Below are 21,251 nucleotides of genomic sequence, written 5' to 3'. Positions count from 1 at the left end.
ATATGTATATAGTTCTGAGGATGGTAAGGAGTAGCTCTCTCTAATCTGGGAGAAGGGCATAAGAGAGTCTTGGATTAAAATATTACCAATGGAAGAGATACCGCTTGTGTACCAGTTGGACAGATCTATATCTCTTATAAAATAATGAATAACCTTGAGAGGAGTACAGGAAAAGAGAGATTTGTTTATCTCCAAGGAAATATTTCAAACGCAGCTACCTAAAGTCTTTTAACTGCTGCATTTGAATAAATGAGCTATGCTTTTAAGTCAGAGTACCTAATCCAAACATAGTTTACTTTGCTGACCCAAAACAAAACCCCTAATACCATTCTAGGCATGAGCACCGCCTTAAGTTATCATTAACAAAACGCTGTACAAAGAAATGTAGTTTCTTATGCCAAAAATTAAATTGTTTAATGTTTGTGAACTCTTGAGTATTTGTTAAATGCATAATCAAGTAAGGAAGTTCTACTTTATTGAGAAGGTGGTAGATAAATGGAATAGCCTAAGTGGTAGAGGCTAATACAGTAAGAAATGTTAAAGATGCATGGGATAAGCATACAGCTATCCTGAAGACAAGACAAAGGACTGATAAGAGTCTCACATAAGATTAAGAGTTTTACATCAGGAAAACATGGGCAGTCTAGATGGGCCGTATATTTTTAATCTTCCATCTAATTCTATGTTTCATAGTTACCAGGGCAGCCATCAAAGGGCTATGGTTGGTACAGCTGCATGGTGTCCAACTCAAACTGGTATATTATACACCTCTCTACACCGAATGACACTGGAAGCTTTACATCACAAAGGTTTTAATACCAAATGTCAAAAACCTCCAGATCCAACACAAATCTCAATAGTTATCCTGTGCTATAAATTTTTAAAATGTGAAAATTAGATGTTTTCTACTGGTCATAGTAACCGGGCCTCTAATAGATGTGGTTTTAACAGATTTCATTTTCTTTGAATAAAGAGCAATCCACATTTAATTCACTGGTCCACTGTCACAAGGAAGGAAGCTTAACAATTAATGTGTGCAAACCAGCTAACGCTCCCCCATGATCATAATGAAAGCATGTTTTGTAGGCTAGGGTGTGAACACAAAAAAGGAAGAAGGTTACTTTAGACTATATAGAGTTTCTTTCAGAAATCACTCATATGCATTGAACACATCTAACAGTTACACTTTATTATTAACAGCTTGAGTGCATGCAGACAAATGTAACAACATAAGTGTGAGGATGCAGTCTCGTGATTATTTGAATCATATTATGCTAAGAGATACCATACCTTCCCAGTAGGTTTACCATTGGTATCACAATGAGTGCTCCAACAAGGCCACCAACTGCAAAGATTGACACTGTGACCGACCATAATATAGATATGGTATTGGTGCTTATTGTGTTGTCGTATCTGGTCGACCAGCTCTGGTTATACAGTTCTCTGATATACTAAAAATAAACAGAAAAAATAGAGAAACATATTTGTATCACAGTGAAAACTATGAATCTTAATATATATGCAAAAACAAATACATTAGTTACATTTAATTAAATTTAGTTCAAATTGACATATACAGAATGTTCTTAAAGTTCAAGAGCAATGTTATGTGAAAATCACTAAAATGCTTCTAGTTATTGCATTGGCTGTGTTTGATATTCCATCGACAAGTTACATTATAATTTTAGCACATTCATCCTAGTCCACAGAGGTACCAGGATCCATTTTGCTTGGAAAACAACTGACAGTTCAATGAATGGGTTGTCAAGTAAAGTTCTCGTTTCATTTTTCATTTCAACTTGGTGCATCAACATGACTCCAAAACAGCCATTTTAGAACAGAATGCAAACATTTTTCCAACTACTTTACAGAGCATCCATGCCTTTCTAAAATAAATTAATGTACAGAGTAATTGTAAAAAAAACAATTAAGCAAAATCAGAGACCAGCAGTATGAACCGCAAAAAAATATTAATTAGGATGAATTATTCAAATCTATACATCAGATTGTATTTCAAACTCATTTAATTTATATGATTGCTATTTTTCTTGTTTTGTTATCGGTGGACATTATCAGTGAATAATTTATATCTAAATATTTAAATGTCCTTTTTAGGGCAAATTAATTTATAAAAAAATGATACACCTTTGTATCAAGCTCTTTAAATAAAAAAAAAAATATATATATATATATATATATAGTACAATACTATATAATAGTTTGCATAGAAGGTGTAATTATATATTATACCATAATTTTATTTGCCCAAAAAATGTTTACTTTTATAAGTGAAATGGCAATGACGAAACTTTTTTTGTCTTTATCTTAAATTATCTATATTATATATTAAATTATATTTTTTTCTTCATTTTTTGCCGTTTTTTTGTAGAAGGGGTTAATAAGGGGTTTGATGCGGTACGCACTACGCAGCAGCTTTGGCGCCAGGATTTTAAAGGTCTGTACAAGCAACCTCATTCATGCTTTTTTTTTTTTTTTATTTTAGATGGATTGTCATTCCCCAAATGTTTTTAGTTTTCTAGAGGAAACATCAGAAATGTTGAAATATTTAGTAATAAACAATCTCATGACATTTTACAACTAATATACTAAACACTGGGTAAAGAATAACAGTTAACAGTTAATAACAGTTAACAGTTAATAGTTAACTGAAATTCCCACTCTGATTCTTATTTTTAAACAAAGATATCTATAGGTCTGGTATTAGCTGTGTATTGGCCATCTTATTTTAATTTTTAATACATTCTATTTGGTATCTTACTTTTATCTTTCCTCCTGATGTCAGATGGCAAATGTTGACATTTTAATCTGTTCTTTGAGTTTCGACCTTTAAATATCAATAGATAAGCAAAAAAACAAGTTTATCATTCATCCAAGACATTAAAGATAATAAAAATCTGCTTCTTTTGATTCTCAACATGTTTGTATGCAGTACTACACTGAAGCAAGAGAAACCAGAGACACATTCCGGCCTGGGCTGACTAGGCATGGGCCTAGGGTGGGAGGTCCAGGGGGGCAGATCGCACTCTTGGCCATCATTCCAGGCCTCCATGCATAACAACATTATGGATTCGCACTTATGGACACAGGGGAAATATGTACTCCATTAACTAAATGAAACACTTTGTATTGTACCAAATAACAAAAATTTCTCCTTTACACTAGATACCTTGAAAAAGGGTACTTATCATAAACCAGGGAAAATTTGTTTTCCTCTTAACCCTCACCACAGACCAACTTTAAATATAATTTATAATGAGTGTGTTCTCATTAAGGAGGATGCAAAGTCTTATGTCATTGGTACCTTGATGCAGCTACATTAAAACATCTGTTCCCTACAATATGTGTCAATCCTAGTCCTAGCTGTAACTAGGCTGTCATATTTCCAAGCACTACCAACTAGTAGACCTGATATCTACTCATCTTTTAACCCAATCTCCATGGTAACGCAAGTCCAAATCTCAAGAGATAAAACATAGGTTTTATAATTGACACAACAGACAATGATTAACAAACAAATAACTGATTTACTATATTTGCTCCAGTATACTCATGATAATTGACAACAACCTAATTAATATTATGAAGAGCTGCTCTTCATTGGTTGATGCTAGAGCAGCCCCCTTCTGGCAACCAATAGAATTGCTCTTATGGACCTTTAAAATGTTAATCCTGGTGCCGAAGCCATTGGTCTCCCCAGGCCAAGTTGCTCCGAGGTGTACCTTTCCCTGCCCTTTGCCAGTGGGACGAAAATCCCCGTTCCTCCCAAACCAACTTGGCCTCGGAGGAACGGGGATTATTGTATTTAAATTTTCTTAGTTATCTAGTTTTTTTGCATTGCACGGAGAGTACATTATATAGTATTTTGAAAATGTTTTTTCAGGTTCTCCATTAAGTGGGAACAATGCTTTTACAAGTGTACATATTTGTTACCACTGATTTTTTTTATTAATATTTTGTTATAGGTAGTAGAGAAGCACTACTTTAAGTGTTGTTACAGTTAGGTCTTGTTACTCACTTCTAATTAATCAGTGAACAAAATGTAATATAGGTATAAGGAGAAAATTGATGCAGGAGAGACATTTTACTGAAATATGACTTGATTTATTATTTTAGAGAGGACATCTGCATGCCAAACTTTTACAATCTATATTTCTCCCCCAACAATTCTATTTGTTCATTATCACCATGGGTGGGATGTTCTGTTCTCAGAAATATGACACCAGCTGTAATTTATTCATAAAAATAACCGCATTGCCATGGAACTGTGTAGTTGACCCTGCCGCAAGAATAGGTCGGAGAACGTAATGAGGAGGAATAATCATGCGGATGCTGGGAAGAGGATGTCAATATATTTTCTCCATGGTATAACAAGGTGTATTTTAACAAGTATTGCTTACTTGATTCTGTAAACATTAAGGTTTATTTAGCGTATGGAACAGTTAAATGTTGCATCTGGGAAAATGGCTGCTGTTGTCAGGGTGAAGTTTTTCATTTTTTCCTGTCGAAGTGTTGAACAAACTGCTGACATATGAACTGTGATGATTTCATCTTTATTTCTATACATTTCGATAAATGTTTGGCAAAGAGGACTGACCACCAATCCTGTGCATGTTTCAACTAGACCAAGAAGCAGCTTCTGTTAGCTCAGGTATTAGCATAGGTCATAGCTCAGTGACTTTAAATTTGGCACTGGCATAGGACACCACCTTTGCTACAAATCAGTTTGTGATTTTCTCGGCCCTGCTAGACCTGCCTGGTCCACTACTATTGTGAAGTGGAAGTACCTAATAGTAACAATAGCTCAGCCACGAAGCAGAAGACTATGCATACTCAAGGTGGAGCTACTAAGTGCTGAAGCGAGTTGCGTGTAAAAATCGCTTGTCCTCTGTAGCATCACATTGGAGCTTAGCGCACCGACATTTTTTCTTTTCCCTGTTTGCACATAATTGAGGTTGTTGGTTCCTCATCAGTCTGGTTGCAGCTTGCTGTCCAGGGGTTAAATGGGAGGAGGTTTAATTGCACCTCCCCCAACTCATTAATAAGGTTTTGGTAGCAGTATAAACTGCTTTGTGTGCCCACTATGTAGGAGGTGAGAGTAGGATCTCACCCTATTGAGAGTGTGCCTTGACGTGGCGGGTGAGCTTAATTATGCTTTGGCCAATTCATATAACCAAAACCTCTCATTTATATTATGTTTATATATTTGTTGCCAACTTTATTAGGGTGAGAAGCGCAGACAGTATTTTGTTTTTTGTCACATTGGAGTACAACTGTAGGTTTGCAATATAAAAAAAAAACTAACTTTTGTTAGGTGGTTTAGTTACCTCAAATTAAAAGAAATCATTAAAGGTAAACGCACACTGAAACTATTTGTTGAAAAAATGATTTATCGTGCCAACATCTGGGCAGTGAATGTGGGCCCAGGGGATCCTAGATGCAGTTTACAACACCCAAGGCTGCATAAAAGGGAGGTATGTCTTTCTTTTTATTTGCCTGTAATTTAGTTTTTTGCCCTGATAAAGGTCTTGCACAGCCGAAACATTAGCACACTAAATATTTTCCCCGTCGTGTAGTGTCAGTACCACGGGTGTCGCTCTTCCTGGGACAAGGACCTAGAACCGAAGAGGTTAAGATACCTCCTAACCCCTCCTACTCCTCCCTATAAGAGCCCCGGCAACCCTCATACCCTCAGTTTCTTCCTTGTCCCTTGTCAGGGACGGACCTTGTTTCTTTTTTTTCGTTGGTGGGGCACACGGGTTGTGTCCGGGGGTTCCCTCCAATTGCTTCCCGGGTGGTGAGCAGAGCGAGGAGTAACGTCCGCATCGGCGGACGTTACGGAGCCGTTTAGACGCCGCGCTCTTATGCCGGCAGGTTGGAGCATGCGCACAGCGGTGGAACGCACGCCAGAGGGCGCTGCGTTCCACCAAGAGTACTGACACGCTATTGAGCATGCGTGATTCAGTTTCTCTTGTTCAGGGCGCGAAAACTAACTGGTTTTCGCATATATATAGCTGTGCTGCCCAGTCTGACAGCAGAGGAGCTTGTCAACACTGGGATTTCCGTGTCACCAGCCCCCCCACACGGATTGAGGAGTTGTAAGGTAGGATTTGGTTAATCTTCCCCTGTCAAATCCTCTGCCCTGTATATTTTCTCCTAAAATTTTTTCACCAGATAAGCCGGATAAAGAGAAATCTTTTACACCTGCTCCAAAAAAGGCTGTGGTTAAAACCAAACGTTTATCGTGCACTGAATGTGCCACTACGTTGCCGGATGGTTGTAAGAAGAAATTTTGCAATGCCTGCTCTGCTGAGAGTTTGGCAAAAGAAAAACAAAAAGACATGCAGTCTTTTTTAGGTTGGTTCCAGGACAACCTGGCGCAAACGTTTGAAACGTTTAAAGCAGCAGCAGCTACACCTGTGGAACCCGTTAAACTTAAATCCCACAAACGTAAGAGGGTATTATCCCCTCATTCTGATTTATCCTCTGGGGAGGTTTCTAGTTCATCCTATTCAGCTTCATTTAGTGGGGAGTCAGAGGATGAGACCAATTTTCCTCCACAGGAGCTGCGTAAATTTGTTAAGGAAGTCTCACGGCTTTTTCAGGATTCAGACCTGTCAGTGCACCCCAAAGGGTTGCCCATGTTATCTCACATGCAGAATCTCATGTATAGAGAGTGGAATAATCCAGGCAAAAGAGCCTTTATATCAAAACACTCTAAGCAGCTTTTTTACCTTCAGGGCGATGAAAAATGGGAAGATATCCCTAAAGTAGACGTCCAGATAGCCCAGCTTTCCAAACGTACGACCATTCCCATTAGTGAAGTGGCTGGTCTTAAGGATCCTATGGATAAGAGGGCAGAAACGTCTTGCAGACGTATTTACCAATCATCTGGATTCCAGTGTAAAGTGGCGTTGTCTAGCGCATCTGTGGCTAAAGCGCAGGGTGTCTGGTTGCAGTCCTTAGAGGGCAGTCTTTCAGAATCTATGGATGAAGGTTTGTCTAAACTATTTAAAAACCTGACACTGGCTAATAGCTTCCTGCTGGAAGCTGCAGAAGAGGGCCTTGAGCTTTCAGCCCGTAACATGGGTTTGTCTTCCGTTGCCAGAAGGGCATTATGGCTACGTTCCTGGGCAGCAGATACTGCCTCCAAATCTACTCTATGCGATCTGCCCTTTGAAAGAACCAAGCTATTCGGTTCTTCCTTGGAGGAACTGATCAGACACATGTCTGATACTAAAAAGGCACTTCCTCAGGATAGGAAAAGCAGATGGAACAAGCGATACCAGTATAGACCTTCCAGGCCTTTTCGACCAGTTTTCAAGACTCAAGCCTTTCGTAAACAACACGAGAGAAAGTTTCAGGAACACTCTAAGAAACCAGAGGGTAGGAAGTTCTGACGGTGTTGGAGGTCGTCTGCAATGGTTCCTACCAAAATGGAGGCAAACCACAAACAATTCCTGGGTCCTCAGGATCATTGCGGACGGGTACAGGATAAAGTTTTCCAGTTTTCCTCGTCCTCTGTTCCTGATTTCGTGTTACCCCTCTCAGGTGAAGAACTCAGCACTGTTGGCCGAAAGCCTGTTCCAAAGTATCAGGAGTTTCAGGGAGTTTATTCCCGTCTCTTCCTGGTCTCAAAGCCGGATGGGTCCTTCCGTCCAATTCTGGATTTAAAGAAAGTCAATGCGTATATTCCTTACCGTCACTTCAGAATGGAATCCATTCTCACGGTTACCCGCCTGTTGAGACAAGGGGACCTTATGGTTACGTTAGACCTAAAAGATGCCTATCTCCATGTGCCTATCGCCATAGCCTCCAGGAAATATCTCAGGTTTGCCATAAGAGTCGGGACAAGAGTTCGTCATTTCCAGTTTACTGCTCTCCCTTTTGGCCTGTCGTCAGCTCCTCGGATCTTCACAAAGCTTTTAACTCCTATTGCAGCGGCTTTACGGAAAGAGGGGATCACAGTCGTCCCTTATCTAGACGATTGGCTGCTAAAAGCAAGTTCTTCTCAGGAGCTCCGGGCACATCTCAGCTTTACGACCCGATGCTTGGGGGAACACGGCTGGATCATAAATTACAAAAAGTCCAACCTGATTCCAACTACGAAGATCCAGTTTCTGGGGCTCATAGTGGATTCCGTCTCTTCGAGACTTTATCTCCCACGCTCCAAGATCAAGAAGATAAAGAATCAGGTTTCCTTTCTGCAACAAAATCCAACCCTTTCCTTCAGGATGGCTATGAGTATCCTGGGCAGTCTTACAGCGTGTATTCCGGCAGTAAGCTGGTCCAAAGCGCAGTTGAGACCCCTGCAATGGGACATCCTACAACAGTGGTCCAGGAGACCGGAGGATCTAGATGTTACCTTCACGGTATCCAGGGAGGTTTTACTCCGGCTGAATTGGTGGAAAGCAAAGGAGCGCCTCACCCAAGGGCGATCTTTTCTACCACGTCATTGGATCACCCTCACCACGGATGCCTCCAAGGTAGGCTGGGGAGCTCATCTACTCGACCTCTGCAGTCAGGGCAGTTGGTCCTTAATCGATCAGGCCCAATCATCAAACTTTCGGGAACTGAAAGCTGTGTTCCTGGCACTCAAGACCTTCGGTCCAAGATTACGGGGGAAAGCTGTGAGAATCCAGTCCGACAATGCCACCACAGTCTCATATATAAACAGACAGGGTGGCACCCGGATTCCAAGGCTACAGGACCTTTCAGACCATCTCATGCGCTGGGCCCAAAGAAACCTGGAGGATTTAGCAGCGACACATATCAAAGGAGTAGACAACTGTCTGGCAGACGATCTCAGCAGATCTCGTTGCTCCCAAGCAAACTGGTCCCTGGACAAGAGCATTTTTTCTCTCTTAGTTCAAAGATTCGGCCTACCAGATATAGACCTTATGGCGACCAGACAAAACAGGAAATTGCCAGTTTTCGCCTCCCTTTACAGGCAGGACAATCCCCCCCTGCTAGACGGAATGTCAGTGGTTTGGTCTTTCAAGATGGCTTATGTATTTCCTCCAGTAGCCATGATTCCTCGGATCCTCCTAAAGATTCGGGTAGACAGAGCCAGGGTTTTAGCTATTCTCCCTTATTGGCCGAATCGAAGTTGGTTTTCGGAGCTGCTCAGTATGGCGATTTCAGTATGGGAGCTGCCAGTTTCCTCCCATCTTCTGGAAAACAAGAACCTGTCCAAGGATGTTCTTCTGCAGTTCAGATTGACGGCCTGGCTGCTGCAAGGATGATCCTCCAGAGCAGAGGCGTTTCCAATTCTATGTCAGAAATCCTCTTGGGTTCAGTACGAAGATCTACGTCCACTATTTATCTTCGAGTCTGGAATAAATTTCTCCACTGGTGTGTCTCCAAAGGTCTGGATTTCTCTTCTCCCCCCACAAGTTCTGTTCTGGATTTTTTGCAGGAAGGTTTTTCAGCGGGTCTCACAGTCTCGACGCTTAAGGGACAGGTTTCAGCCCTGAGTCATTTTCTCCTGTCGGAGTTGGCGTCCCAAGTTCTCGTCAGGCGTTTTTTTAAGGCTGCCATCATTCAACGGCCTCCCAGACGTTCGCATTTTCCCTCCTGGGATTTGTCATTGGTCCTCCAAGCACTCTGCTCTGAACCATTCGAACCTTTGGAAGAGGTATCTCTAAAATTTTTATCCCTCAAGACGGCTTTTTTGGTGGCCATTACCTCAGCGAGGAGGGTCAGTGAACTTCAAGCTCTTTCCGCGGCTCCAGAATTTACTATTTTCCACCAAGATAAAGTCGTCCTGTATGTTAAACCTTCTTTTTTGCCCAAGGTTATCTCTGAAGCTAATGTCAATCAGCCATTAATTTTGCCCTCTTTCTTCCCGTCTCCTTCAACTCCGGAAGAATCACTCTGGCACACTTTAGACGTCCACAGAGCTCTACGAATTTATATAGACCGCACTGCTTTTTTCCGCTCCATGGATCAATTGTTTGTTAATTATTTTGGTAGATCCACAGGCAATGCGGCCTCCAAGCACACGATATCTCGATGGCTTTCCGATACTATTCGCTTAACCTACTCTCTCAGTGGTCAGGTTCTTTCATCCCGCATTACTGCTCACTCCACCAGAGCTATGGCTACATCCTGGGCTGAAAGGTCTTCGGCATCTCCAGAAGAAATATGCAAAGCAGCTACTTGGTCTTCCTTTCACACGTTTATCAAGCATTACCGGCTAGACATCTTCTCCTCCTCTGATGCTGACTTCGGGCGTAAGGTGCTTCAGGCAGTTACCTCGTGACCGTTTTTTCCCCACCCAGGAGGGGTCATCTTGCTATATCCCCGTGGTATCCCTGACACTACACGACGGGAAAAATAGTAATTTTACTTACTGTAAATTCTTTTTTCCTTAGTGTAGTGTCAGTACATATATCCCTCCCTGTACATTTTTGTATTAAAATTATTTTTTTGCAAGCTATCTTGTGTTTCTTGGTACTTTCTGAGGGTATGAGGGTTGCCGGGGCTCTTATAGGGAGGAGTAGGAGGGGTTAGGAGGTATCTTAACCTCTTCGGTTCTAGGTCCTTGTCCCAGGAAGAGCGACACCCGTGGTACTGACACTACACTAAGGAAAAAAGAATTTACGGTAAGTAAAATTACTATTTTTTAACACTTAGTTTAAGTGTGTGCAGTCTTTCTATTACTTTCTAGAAGCAACATCAGCACAAGCATCAGGGGCGGGCTGGGCCGGGGGGCAATTGCCCCCCAGGCCGCCCTGCCCTTACGAAAAAATTACTGCAGTTTTTCTGAAGTAATACTGCTGTTTTTTGGACATGAAAAAACTGCAATACTGCACTTTTACTGCAGTATTACTGCACATTTACTGCAGTTGTACTGCATTTGTACTTCACTGTACTGCAGTTGTACTGCAGTTATTTTTGTACGGAAGTACAAATGCAATAAAGCTGCAGTACATTGAAGTACAACTGTAGGTTTGCAATATAAAAAAAAGTGCAGTAAATGTGCAGTAAAACTGCAGTACAGTGAAGTACAAATGCAGTACAACTGCAGTAAATGTGCAGTAATACTGCACTAAAAGTGCAGTATTGCAGTTTTTTCATGTCCAAAAAACAGCAGTATTACGTCAGAAAAACTGCAGTAATTTTTCGTAAAGGGTGAATCTACATTAAATGGCCGCGCGCCCGTCCATTTAAGTGGCCGATTCGGCCACGCCAGGGCCGTCTTTAATGCCCACAGCATCCGCAGTGGGCCGGCCGAACTGGCCGGCACATCGAGATGCCATTGCAGCCGATGTGGCTGTGGCTCTTAAAGCGTCGGTAAAACACGCTGGCCGCTTTAAAATCATTAAGCGGCCAGCGTGCCTGCACAGTGCCGCCCAGTGTCCTGTTCCGTGTGACTCCGCCCCCTTGAGAGGCACGTCACATCGTCAATGTGATGGGCTGCTCAAGGGGGCGGAGTCACACGGAACAACTCCTCGTGACAGCTAGAAGAGCACGCTGGACAGCACGAGGACAGCAGCAGTGAAGGATGGCAGCAAAAACGTAAGTATTAAAAAAATAGTTGGGGTAATAGGCAGAAGGGGAGCCATATTCAAAGGGGGGGTGCAAAATGGGGGTGGCTAGGGGATATAAGTACACAACAGGGTGGTTGGGGTACCACATAAATCAATACACAAAAGGTGGGGGGTGGGTGGCTGAGTTCAATATACATTGTGATGTCCCCAGCCAGGGGGGCTGGCTGGGGGCACAAATCCACATGGGGCAATACACAAGGGTGTGGGGGGAAATGCATTAAAACAAAAGGAGGGGCTGGCTGGGGCATCAATACATTAGGGGGGAAAACAAACAAACAGCAAACCAGCGTTGAAAGCATTTTGGATGTGGGTGTCAGTGTCACAGAGCCGGTCCTGGTGTGTTTGGTTGTAGGTGTGGCAGAGCCTGTCCTGGTTTATGTGTGTGTTTGGATATCGGTGTTGCAGAGCCTGTCCTGGTGTCTGTGTGGCAGGGCCTGTTCTGGTGTGTGTGTTTGGGTGTCGGTGTGGCAGAGCCTGTCCTTGTGTGTGTGGCTGGGTGTCGGTGTCGCAGAGCCTGTCCTGGTGTGTGTGTGTGTGTGTTTGGGTGTCAGTGTGGCAGAGCCTTTCCTGGTATCTGTGTGGCAGAGCCCGTCCTGGTGTTTCTGTTTGGGTGTCGGTGTGGCAGAGCCTGTCCTGGTGTGTTTGTTTGGGTGTCGGTGTGCCAGAGCTTGTACTGGTGTCAGGGCGGGCTGTTTGGGGACAAAATTGGCTCACGTTGGGCTTTTTGGGGACAAAGTTGGCTCACTCTAGACTGTAATTTGTTAATGTTATCTTGGTGCTGGTCGGGTTCTATGTGGGCAGTGTGGACACCAGGGCTGGCTTTGGGGGTGTGCATCCTGTGATCTATGCCTGTAATTTAGGGGGTTTTATCTATACCTTTAATGCTTAGTTGTTATGTGATTTCCAGTTGATTTATGCCTGCAAAGCTGGGTTTGTGTGTTATTCTGTTGATCTGCATCTGCTATGCTATGTTTCCATACATTATTTATATATACCTGCAAATACAGGGGTTTTATTTCTTATTCAGTTGATCTATACATGCACGTCCTGTTTACATGTGTTGTTTATTTGATCTATACCTGAACTACAGGGAGTAAGTAAGACAGAGGTGTGGCTTAGTGAATGAGGGACAAAGGGACTCTGGGGATGATTACCGGCAGGGGCCCAAGGAAATGCCTAGGGTCCAATTTTTCCATATTTAAATTTTATTTTGTTACAAAAATTTGCTGCCGCAACGGGCCACTTGACTAGACTTGCCCCCCAGGCCTTAGGCTGCCAGCCCTCCCCTGACAAGCATTGTGTGTCAGGAGCTTCATTAAATGGGTTTCCACAGCAGAGCTGCTGCACACAAGCCAAAGATCATTATGCACATTGCGACATTGCCAACTGTCAGCTGGAGTAGTAAAGCACACTGCCACCGGACTCTGAAGCAGTGAAAATGTGTTCTCTGGAGTGATGAATCCTGCCTCACTTTCTGGAAGGGTGATAGATGAATCTGGGTATGGTGGACGTCAGGAGAATGCTACCTACTGAAGTGCATAGTGCCAACTGTAAAGTTTGGTGAAGGGATAAGGCTCTGGGTGGGTTTTTAGGATTTGGGCTAAATCCCTTTGTTCCAGTTTTAGACAATGCTATGCTTCCAACTTTGTGGCACCCGTTTGGGGAAAGCATTTTCCTGTTGCAGCATAACTGTGCCCCAGTGCACAAAGCAAGGTCCAGCAAGGCATGGTTGGATGAGTTTAGTGTGGAGGAACTCGGGCTGACCTTAATTCCATTGAACACCTTTGGGATGAATGCCTTCTTGTCCAACATTAATGCCTTCTTGTCCAACATCAGTGGCTGACCTCACAAATGTTCCGTTGGTTGAATGAGCAAAAATTCGCACAGACTCACTCCAAATCTTGCGGAAAGCCTTCCCACAATAGTGGAGGCTGTTATAGCCACAAAAAGGGACCAAAGCATGTGGTTTTGGTGATGGTCAGAAACAGAAACTTGCTAGATTATTTCAGTATTTATGTAAATGTTTCTTACATTTAAGGTGCACTACTTAGAATATTACTGGTAGCTCAGATTCTACCTGTTGGAGACCCTGGTTTATGTCATTGTTAACTCTTTGATTTTTATCAAGAAGCCCCTTTGTACAGAAGAAAATGTTCTGTGATTTCTTTAGTTTTTACATCCTAATTTGGCATCTATTATATAGTAGTAGTCCTCAGTGTCACTATATGAGGAATGATAATCCCACTCTAAATGACAGAACCTTTTTTCCCAATCACATGCTATGCAGATGTTTAGGCAGAGGGAAACGGAATATGATATCAGATAAGAACCACCTAGTCTGCTTGTTTTTCCTAACGTAATATATACACCTGTGAAATCTATGAAAGTAAAACAAGGTTAAAAAGAAAGGGATACGTAGAGCTTGCAACAATATAATTTAAAAATTGCTAGCTGCCATTGTTTGGCTGAAGGTCTATCCCTAAAATCATTACTTTGTCAGACATTGAGAAACTGACTGTTCATTATAAAAAAAAAAATAGACTGGAATCCCCATAATGCTCAATGTATATTTTCATATACATTGAAAGTCTACCACATTTTTACTGTATGGATAACACAATTCAGTAAATGTGTTTTATAGTCATTTCTTAAATTCTAGTGTTAATAATGGGTCACATTATATTGGGCTATAGTCCTCCATTAAATGTCTGCAATATTTGTTTTGATTCTCCAACAAAAAAATAAATTTCATGAAAAAATTCAATTCTGGGGATAGAGAGCATTGACTTGTTACTTTATAGGATTCCCAGAAAACAGATGCTGGTTGCAGGTTCTGTAGCATTAATGTGATCTAAAAGCAAAAAGATTAACACATTGGAGTGATTTTGTGACCTATAAAATCAGCAACACTAGCTGTTGGAAAAAATGTTCTGAATAGAAAAACAGAAATAAAAAATAGACACTATTTTTATTTTAGATCATCTCCATTCCTATGCTCAGAAATACTATAATTGATACTTAGTTTTTCTGTATAGTGAGCGCCTGATAGAAAATATATAGATGAGCTGATGGTTAGTTTTTGCTTCACGTGTTCACACTAATTAGATGCTCATGGGCACTGGGGGTAAACCTAATGGAAAAACACCAAGCGCACAACATTTGGGACTTAAAAGGTAGACATTGGGGGTTATGTATCAAAAGCGATACACTTTCTAAGACTCTCTGATTTAGTTTTTGCCTCGGCTCCTGTATGTAGCGACTAATTCTTGGCCTAGGCTAAAAGGTGCAGGGGATGGACTGATCAGACCCCAAAGGGCTGCTCCTCAATGAGCTGGTTACTGGACCATTTCGCCTACCAAGGCTTTGTGGACTGCATGCCTTTAAGACGCAGCGCCGGTATATGACATGAAGATATGTGTTACTGTTATAATGGGGAGGGAGCATAAGAAAAAAAAAAAGTCTTGAAGTGACTTTAAGTGTAAATTTATATGTTAACAACCTTTGGTTTTTAATCAAATCACAGATAACCTCAGGTAAAGGAATGGCAGACTTTAGTGAATTTTTTCCCCCCTCTTTACCAAGCCTTATAGAATGCAAACCCTATCCCTGAAGGGTACGTGCTTGACTAAAAACATAAAAAATATACCTATGTTACATAGTTCAGAGGGAAAAAAAAGAAGAAAACATTGCACATAGTGCATATAGAATAAAAATGGACTACTAGAGCCAACATTTCTGCAGGGGCAAAAAGACTGCCCCCCAGGTCTCAACCACTGCCAGCAGCCTAGGCTGTTCATTCGGCCCACAATGCTCTATAAACAAGCCTTTTGAAAATGTAACTCAACAGCTCATGGAAGTCTTATTACACCCATAAACTGCTGGAAGCACGTGTCAGGAAAATCTCGTATTATGCTCTGGTTCTGGTAGCCTTCATTTGAATTGATATATTTGTCGAGATGCAGAGGTTTTCCCAGTAGCCTAGTAATATTAAATATAGCTCTATCCGAGTTAAAGTTCTAAGCTGAGTTCAACGCTACATTTTATACCAATCTCCATTATTAAATATCTAAGCTGTTGACATTAAAAAGGTGCTGTCCCACCTAGGCAAAACGTTAGTTGAGTGATCTAGCGTGTTAAGCAAATAGAATTTTTTTATGAAAACAGAACCATAAATTTACTACATTTACTTGTACTTATTTATTAGATAACAGCTCTTTTTTTTATTTCTCTGTGGACACATACATTTCAGCCTATCAATGGCATCTTTCTGTGTCACATCACTATTGGCTATGGAGAAAATGGGCATTATTGCACATTTAAACCATACAATAATACTAATACTAATAATAATACAACTTAAAGGGGAATTACAACAATTTAATTTCTATTTATATCTGAGAGTGGCACTCTGTTTGTTTTATTATATACTCACGTTTGCAGGAGCATTCACTACAGATAGATTGTAACCATACAGGAAAGATGACCCCAGAGCTCCAATAAGTGCAGCCATAACAAGCCGCCAGGTAAAATCCTAAAAGGGAAAATGATTCACTACAATTATCAACATGGCAGAGAGCTTTTGAATTCATTACTTAAAATCCAATGTGATTTGGGAAGTTGTATTTTCACATAAGCAACTAGCAGGAGCTTTAAATAATTACTAATTTAGAAAAATGCACCATTATTAGATCCACAGTACTGTTTATTGCAATGACTCATTTACGATGCTTATCTAAAAAAAAAGTTAGGAGTTTTTCTTTTACTTAGAAAGTAAGTTGCAATGGCTTGCAGGGAAAAAATTAGTGCCCTTTGTAAGTGAAATATTGTTTATTTCACAGAAAGTAAAGAAAACATTGTGCTCACGACTGACCCTTTAATATTAAACTGCTCTGAAACTTACTGTGAATGATAACAAGCACATTAATCCTGATCTTGACTGTAGGATCTATGCTCTGAGTCAAAACAAGTACAGAAAATGTGGTTTATCGCGTGTACTTCGTTGGTTGATGGCAGACGAGCCCCCTGCTGGCGACCAATAGAGTCGCTCGTACAGACTTTTAAAATCGTGGTCCAGCAACTTGGCCGGCAGAGACCACGGGTCTCCCTGCTCCAACGGTTAAAGCAACGTTATTGGTCGTTCTTACGGACTTTTAACTGTTGCAGCAGGGAGACCAGTGGTCTCTGTCGGCCAAGTTGCACCAAGTTAACACCTGACGGCGAACCTACGGATTTCCGCTCCCGTTATCTACGCAGCATCGCAGGGGTTACCGGGAGTGGAAATCCATAGGTTCACCGTCAGGAGTTAAAAAGGCCATGTGAGTGACCCTGCAGGCGACCAATAGAGTCGTTCGCACGGCCCCTTAACCCCTGAGGGTGAACCTACGGATTTCGCTTTCGTCAACCCCTGCGATGCTGCGTAGATAAAGTAGGCTAGATGGGGAAGGGACCAGGGAGATTAGTAGACGAAGACGAACGCGAAGATTCTTCGTTTTGTGCGCTTCATCTTTGTTTACGCTTTACTGCTGCTATCTTCGCTGCTTTGTTTCTTCGGGATGAACAACGAAAACGCACTCTTCGTGTTCGTTTTCATGTTCGCCTGAATACGAATGCACAAGTCCTAGTAGGAACACCTAGTTTTCTGACAATTCCAACAGGAAGCTTCTTTCAAACACGATGCATTTGTTGCAATAATCTAGTAGCAATAATTTGTATAGTATTCAACAAAGTTTCTTAAAAACTGTTAATCAACATATCTGCTATGTTTACTTACCTTGTTAACATCTTTTTCTTTCATTTGTAAAGTCACATGATCAGAATCTCCCATTCTTTACTTCTCTTTCTCCTGTTTTAATTATAGAATTGATAGGACAAACAAGGTGATTTACCTACATAATGAACATGTAAAAATTCGTAAAAGCTAAATTATGGTGCATATTTTACAAATACATAGAAAGTAGAATTCAATATTTTTAATTGAGACCTAGGACACCCACTGACCATACTTGGGGCTGCATGTTAAATTAACTACTTGCACATTCATTAATACAAGTTTGCAAGTATCTATATAATTAAATGGAGGAGTTAACCAAAGGGTAAGGCAATAAAAAAAGCATTTAAAAATATAAAATATCACTCTTCATATCATACAAAAAGTAGACTTCAACACCATACATTCTACAAAATACCTGAAACAGGAATAAAATAAAAAATAAAAATCTTCTTTCTTTCCAGCCAAGGGGGAGAAGTATTCAGATATCTACAATATAAGATTGCTAGATTTCCATTTTCTTGTAATCAAAAGTTTGACGACCAAACAGACATGAATAAGGTATAGAATTCCCCTTTTATATTCAGATAAACGTAAATGGAATAGAGCCATTTTTGAGTCAGGTTGGATATTCTGATCAGTTAGAATAGATATCCATACAAAAACTCTTTGCTAGAGCGGCTTAAATGTCATCAGATTCCCATTGTCATACAGCTTGCAAGTGCCCATCTCTTTTTTGCATCTTAAGAAACTGGGGTTACTGTATACATTTTTTAACCTGTCATGTTTCAGATATATGTAGAGTAATTTGAAATTAATCTCTAAGAGAGTTCTACATTGAACAAATGATTTAGTTGTCTTTATAGCCCCCCCTAACTAATCTTTCTTAAATATCAATCGAGAGTTCTTTTTCTCTTTGTAATTAAATAAGATTTTAACTTTTGTTCACTTTATTTTATAATGATGTTTTGCCAAATTTATTTTTCCAGTCCCCTCTAAAGAAAACATCTACCTCGGGGTTATCTTGTTTTTTAGTAAGTCTGTTTTTCTTTATGAAGTTTTTTATTCTCATATACTTTCTTTAGACTGAACACTATCTATTTATAATATCTGAGATTAGTTTACCTTTTAGAGCTAAAACTTTTCCAGCCAGCTGTTAGATGTTATAGCATTTACTATGGATAATAACTAACAGCATTTGAGTAGCTGTTTCATATGTAGTCACATTTTTATTTTTGTCCCATATATGGCTTAGGTTTTGAGCTAAAGGATCACTAATAGTTTGTAAGCAATCAGCTTTCCAACCACTATTAATATTCTTATATTTTTATACTGTATTGTTCCAAGAAAAGTCATTGGGAGATTCCCTGGGAAGTGTGCTTCCATTGCAGCATCATGGATTCTTCCCACATCTGGGATCTCAATTTCATCTTGATTATATTTCCTGGACAAGATATTTAAACTATTCTTGGATTTTTACCATTTCAAATAATTGTATTATTATTTTGGAATTCCATTAAGTTTAAGTAGAAAGAGTAATTTTGGTTAAATATATTTAACGCCTTTGTGACTGTACTTTTTATTTATTTTTTTTATTTTGGTACCGTTCTCTTCAAGACAAGGGCTTGTTTTAGCTAGCATTATTTTGATAATTTCTAATCATATTTATTAGATTATATATCTATATATAGTTGGTTAAATGTTTTTAAATCTTTTACTCGTCTACAAAAGCTAATGAGAAAAACCTGCTAAATAGATTGTAATGTTTGTCCTGAGTTATGTGTCACGGACTGGGTCCAAACAGATGACTAAAAGACCCAGCGCGCCCAAAGATTGTGTGCAGGAGTTACGGTGCAGTAGTGGAGTTGAACAGGGCCTGGTTGCAGGGCGACCACACTCACCCAGGTGTTGAGTATCTAGGGATGTGCAGCCAAACACCAGAGCCCTTATATAGCAACGGATGAAGTGCAGAATGAAAAAAAGTGATATCCTGCAGACACCCTGGAGCAGGCATGAAACATATCACTGGAATCACGTGCAGGATGCTGCAGGCTGGGAGTATGGAAGCTAAGCAAAGGATATAGCAGAAACATAACAAGCAAGGGACAGGGAGACCAGGCACGAAACATAACCAGACAAGACATACATATTACAGGGCACTACAGTGAACCAGACAAGGAATAAACATTACTAGACAAGATATACATGATACAGGGCACAACAAAGGACAGGGAAGAAGGCAAGGAACACAGGGGAAGGAGTGAGGAGCCGGAATCCTCGGACGCTTCTCCTTTAAGCAAGGATAGGCCATATTTACTAGGACAAAGGGAGAGGAGAGAGGAACCAGAATCCTCAGATGATACAAGGAAGAAGGGCAAAGGTACATAAGAGACAGACAAACATGAATACAGAAACTAGCCTAAGACAGAATGATAACTATTGGAGATTCCGTCACATCTTATGGCCATAGTATGCTTAGCCCACCACTACGCCAAAGTACTCCAATGACGGTGGGTCCTAACGCTAATCCCTGCTGACAGAGGTATGAAACAAACCAAACATGTAAACCAAACACATAGCACTGAGACATACCTTTAGACTGCAGACTGAGACAAACAGAACACACGGGGGGAGCACACCTTATAAAGGAAACAGAGCTGAAGCAAAGAGCTGAAGCAGAAGCAAGGAATGGAAGATCAGAACAGAGCAAAAGGAAATCCAGGAATGGATGGGAGCAAAACAGGGAAATTGAAACAAGAGCAAGATATGCAGCTCCGCAGCCTGGGAAGGATGTGACATTATGAAATATCCAGTGTTTTTTTTTTTGCAAGTTATAGAGCAATAAGTAAAAGTAGTATATTGCAATTTTATAAAATCTGGTCATCTTGTGCTCATGTCCTATTTGGGACATCTTTGAAGTAACCCTCATCATTTTTGAAAACTAGACACCCCATGGTATTTGAAATGGCAGTATTTTACTATGCAGTTCTTACAAATAATGCGGCAAGCTACTGTATCAAATCAATACAGTAGCTTAACCCCTTAACGCCCAATGACGGCCCAGACACGTCAAACACAAACGGTCAGGTAAAGACCAATGAGAAGCCTCTTGAGAAGTCTGGCTCAACCTGCAGGTTGAATACAGGTACTGCATTCAACCATGCAAGTCAATGGAGCCCAGCTTTCTTATCACAATGTGATTAGTAAATTATTTTTAAAATAATAAAAGTGGTAACATTTAAAAATAATTATGCATCAGAGGAACCATCCAGTTCCAGCAAAATGTAAAGAAAAAAAAGTCCAAAAAGAATAAAATAAAAAAAATAAAAAAAATTAAGTTTATTATTATGAGAAAGTGCTAAAATATTTATATGGAAAGAGTTAAAGGAAAAGCATTTCAAAAAGGGGTGTCTAATTTAAAAAAAATGAATGGTTTGATGGGATAAATTGGAGTGGTAGGGTTCAAAGATAGGGCATAGGCACAGATTGACCAAAATGAGGGGGGAAAAGCACACCTCAAAATGTGGCCTTTTAGCCCCTAGACAAACCCATGCATCATGCCCCTCAACTGTCCCGATTTTGGGTCTCTGTCCCGCCGCTCCACCTATCCCTTGCTCTGTCCCGGTTTGCATGCATATTTGTTCATTATATTATTGTCTCATTTTTTTTTTACCATTTTCTTGGCACCTATTTTTACATTTATTATGTTTTAAAAGAATTTAGCAATAAAGGCATTTCAGAAACAATCGCTTCCTTAGCATTTTCCAGCAGAAGGGCGCCACCATATTCAGATGAGCCACTTGAGTGAGGCTATAATTACATCAGATGAGTTAAACCAGGTTGTCAACTGGAAATACCAGCTTATGTGAAAAGCATATAGGTATTTGCAAAATTCTATCACGTTTGGTTTG

At 40.5% G+C, this 21,251-nt stretch overlaps 1 protein-coding gene across 1 annotated transcript in view; it reads right to left on the bottom strand.

Moving 5' to 3' along the window:
• LOC149275873 (solute carrier family 2, facilitated glucose transporter member 9-like) overlaps positions 1–21,251 on the bottom strand; it is a 68,576-nt gene that overhangs the window by 44,895 nt on the left and 2,430 nt on the right. Inside the window, exons 3-4 of the mRNA XM_089504208.1 lie at positions 16,006–16,104; positions 1,291–1,451 (exon numbers count right to left, since the gene is read on the bottom strand). Coding sequence (XP_089360334.1) covers positions 1,291–1,451; positions 16,006–16,104 — 260 coding nt within the window. The remainder of the gene's footprint in view (positions 1–1,290; positions 1,452–16,005; positions 16,105–21,251) is intronic.

The sequence above is a fragment of the Sceloporus occidentalis genome, unplaced genomic scaffold, assembly GCF_023333645.1.
Source record: "Sceloporus occidentalis isolate IW3139 unplaced genomic scaffold, rSceOcc1.0.p SCAF_260, whole genome shotgun sequence".
Classification (NCBI taxonomy): domain Eukaryota; kingdom Metazoa; phylum Chordata; class Lepidosauria; order Squamata; family Phrynosomatidae; genus Sceloporus; species Sceloporus occidentalis.
The sequence above is the reverse complement of the archived record's forward strand: the minus strand, read 5'-3'. Positions and strand labels throughout refer to the sequence as shown.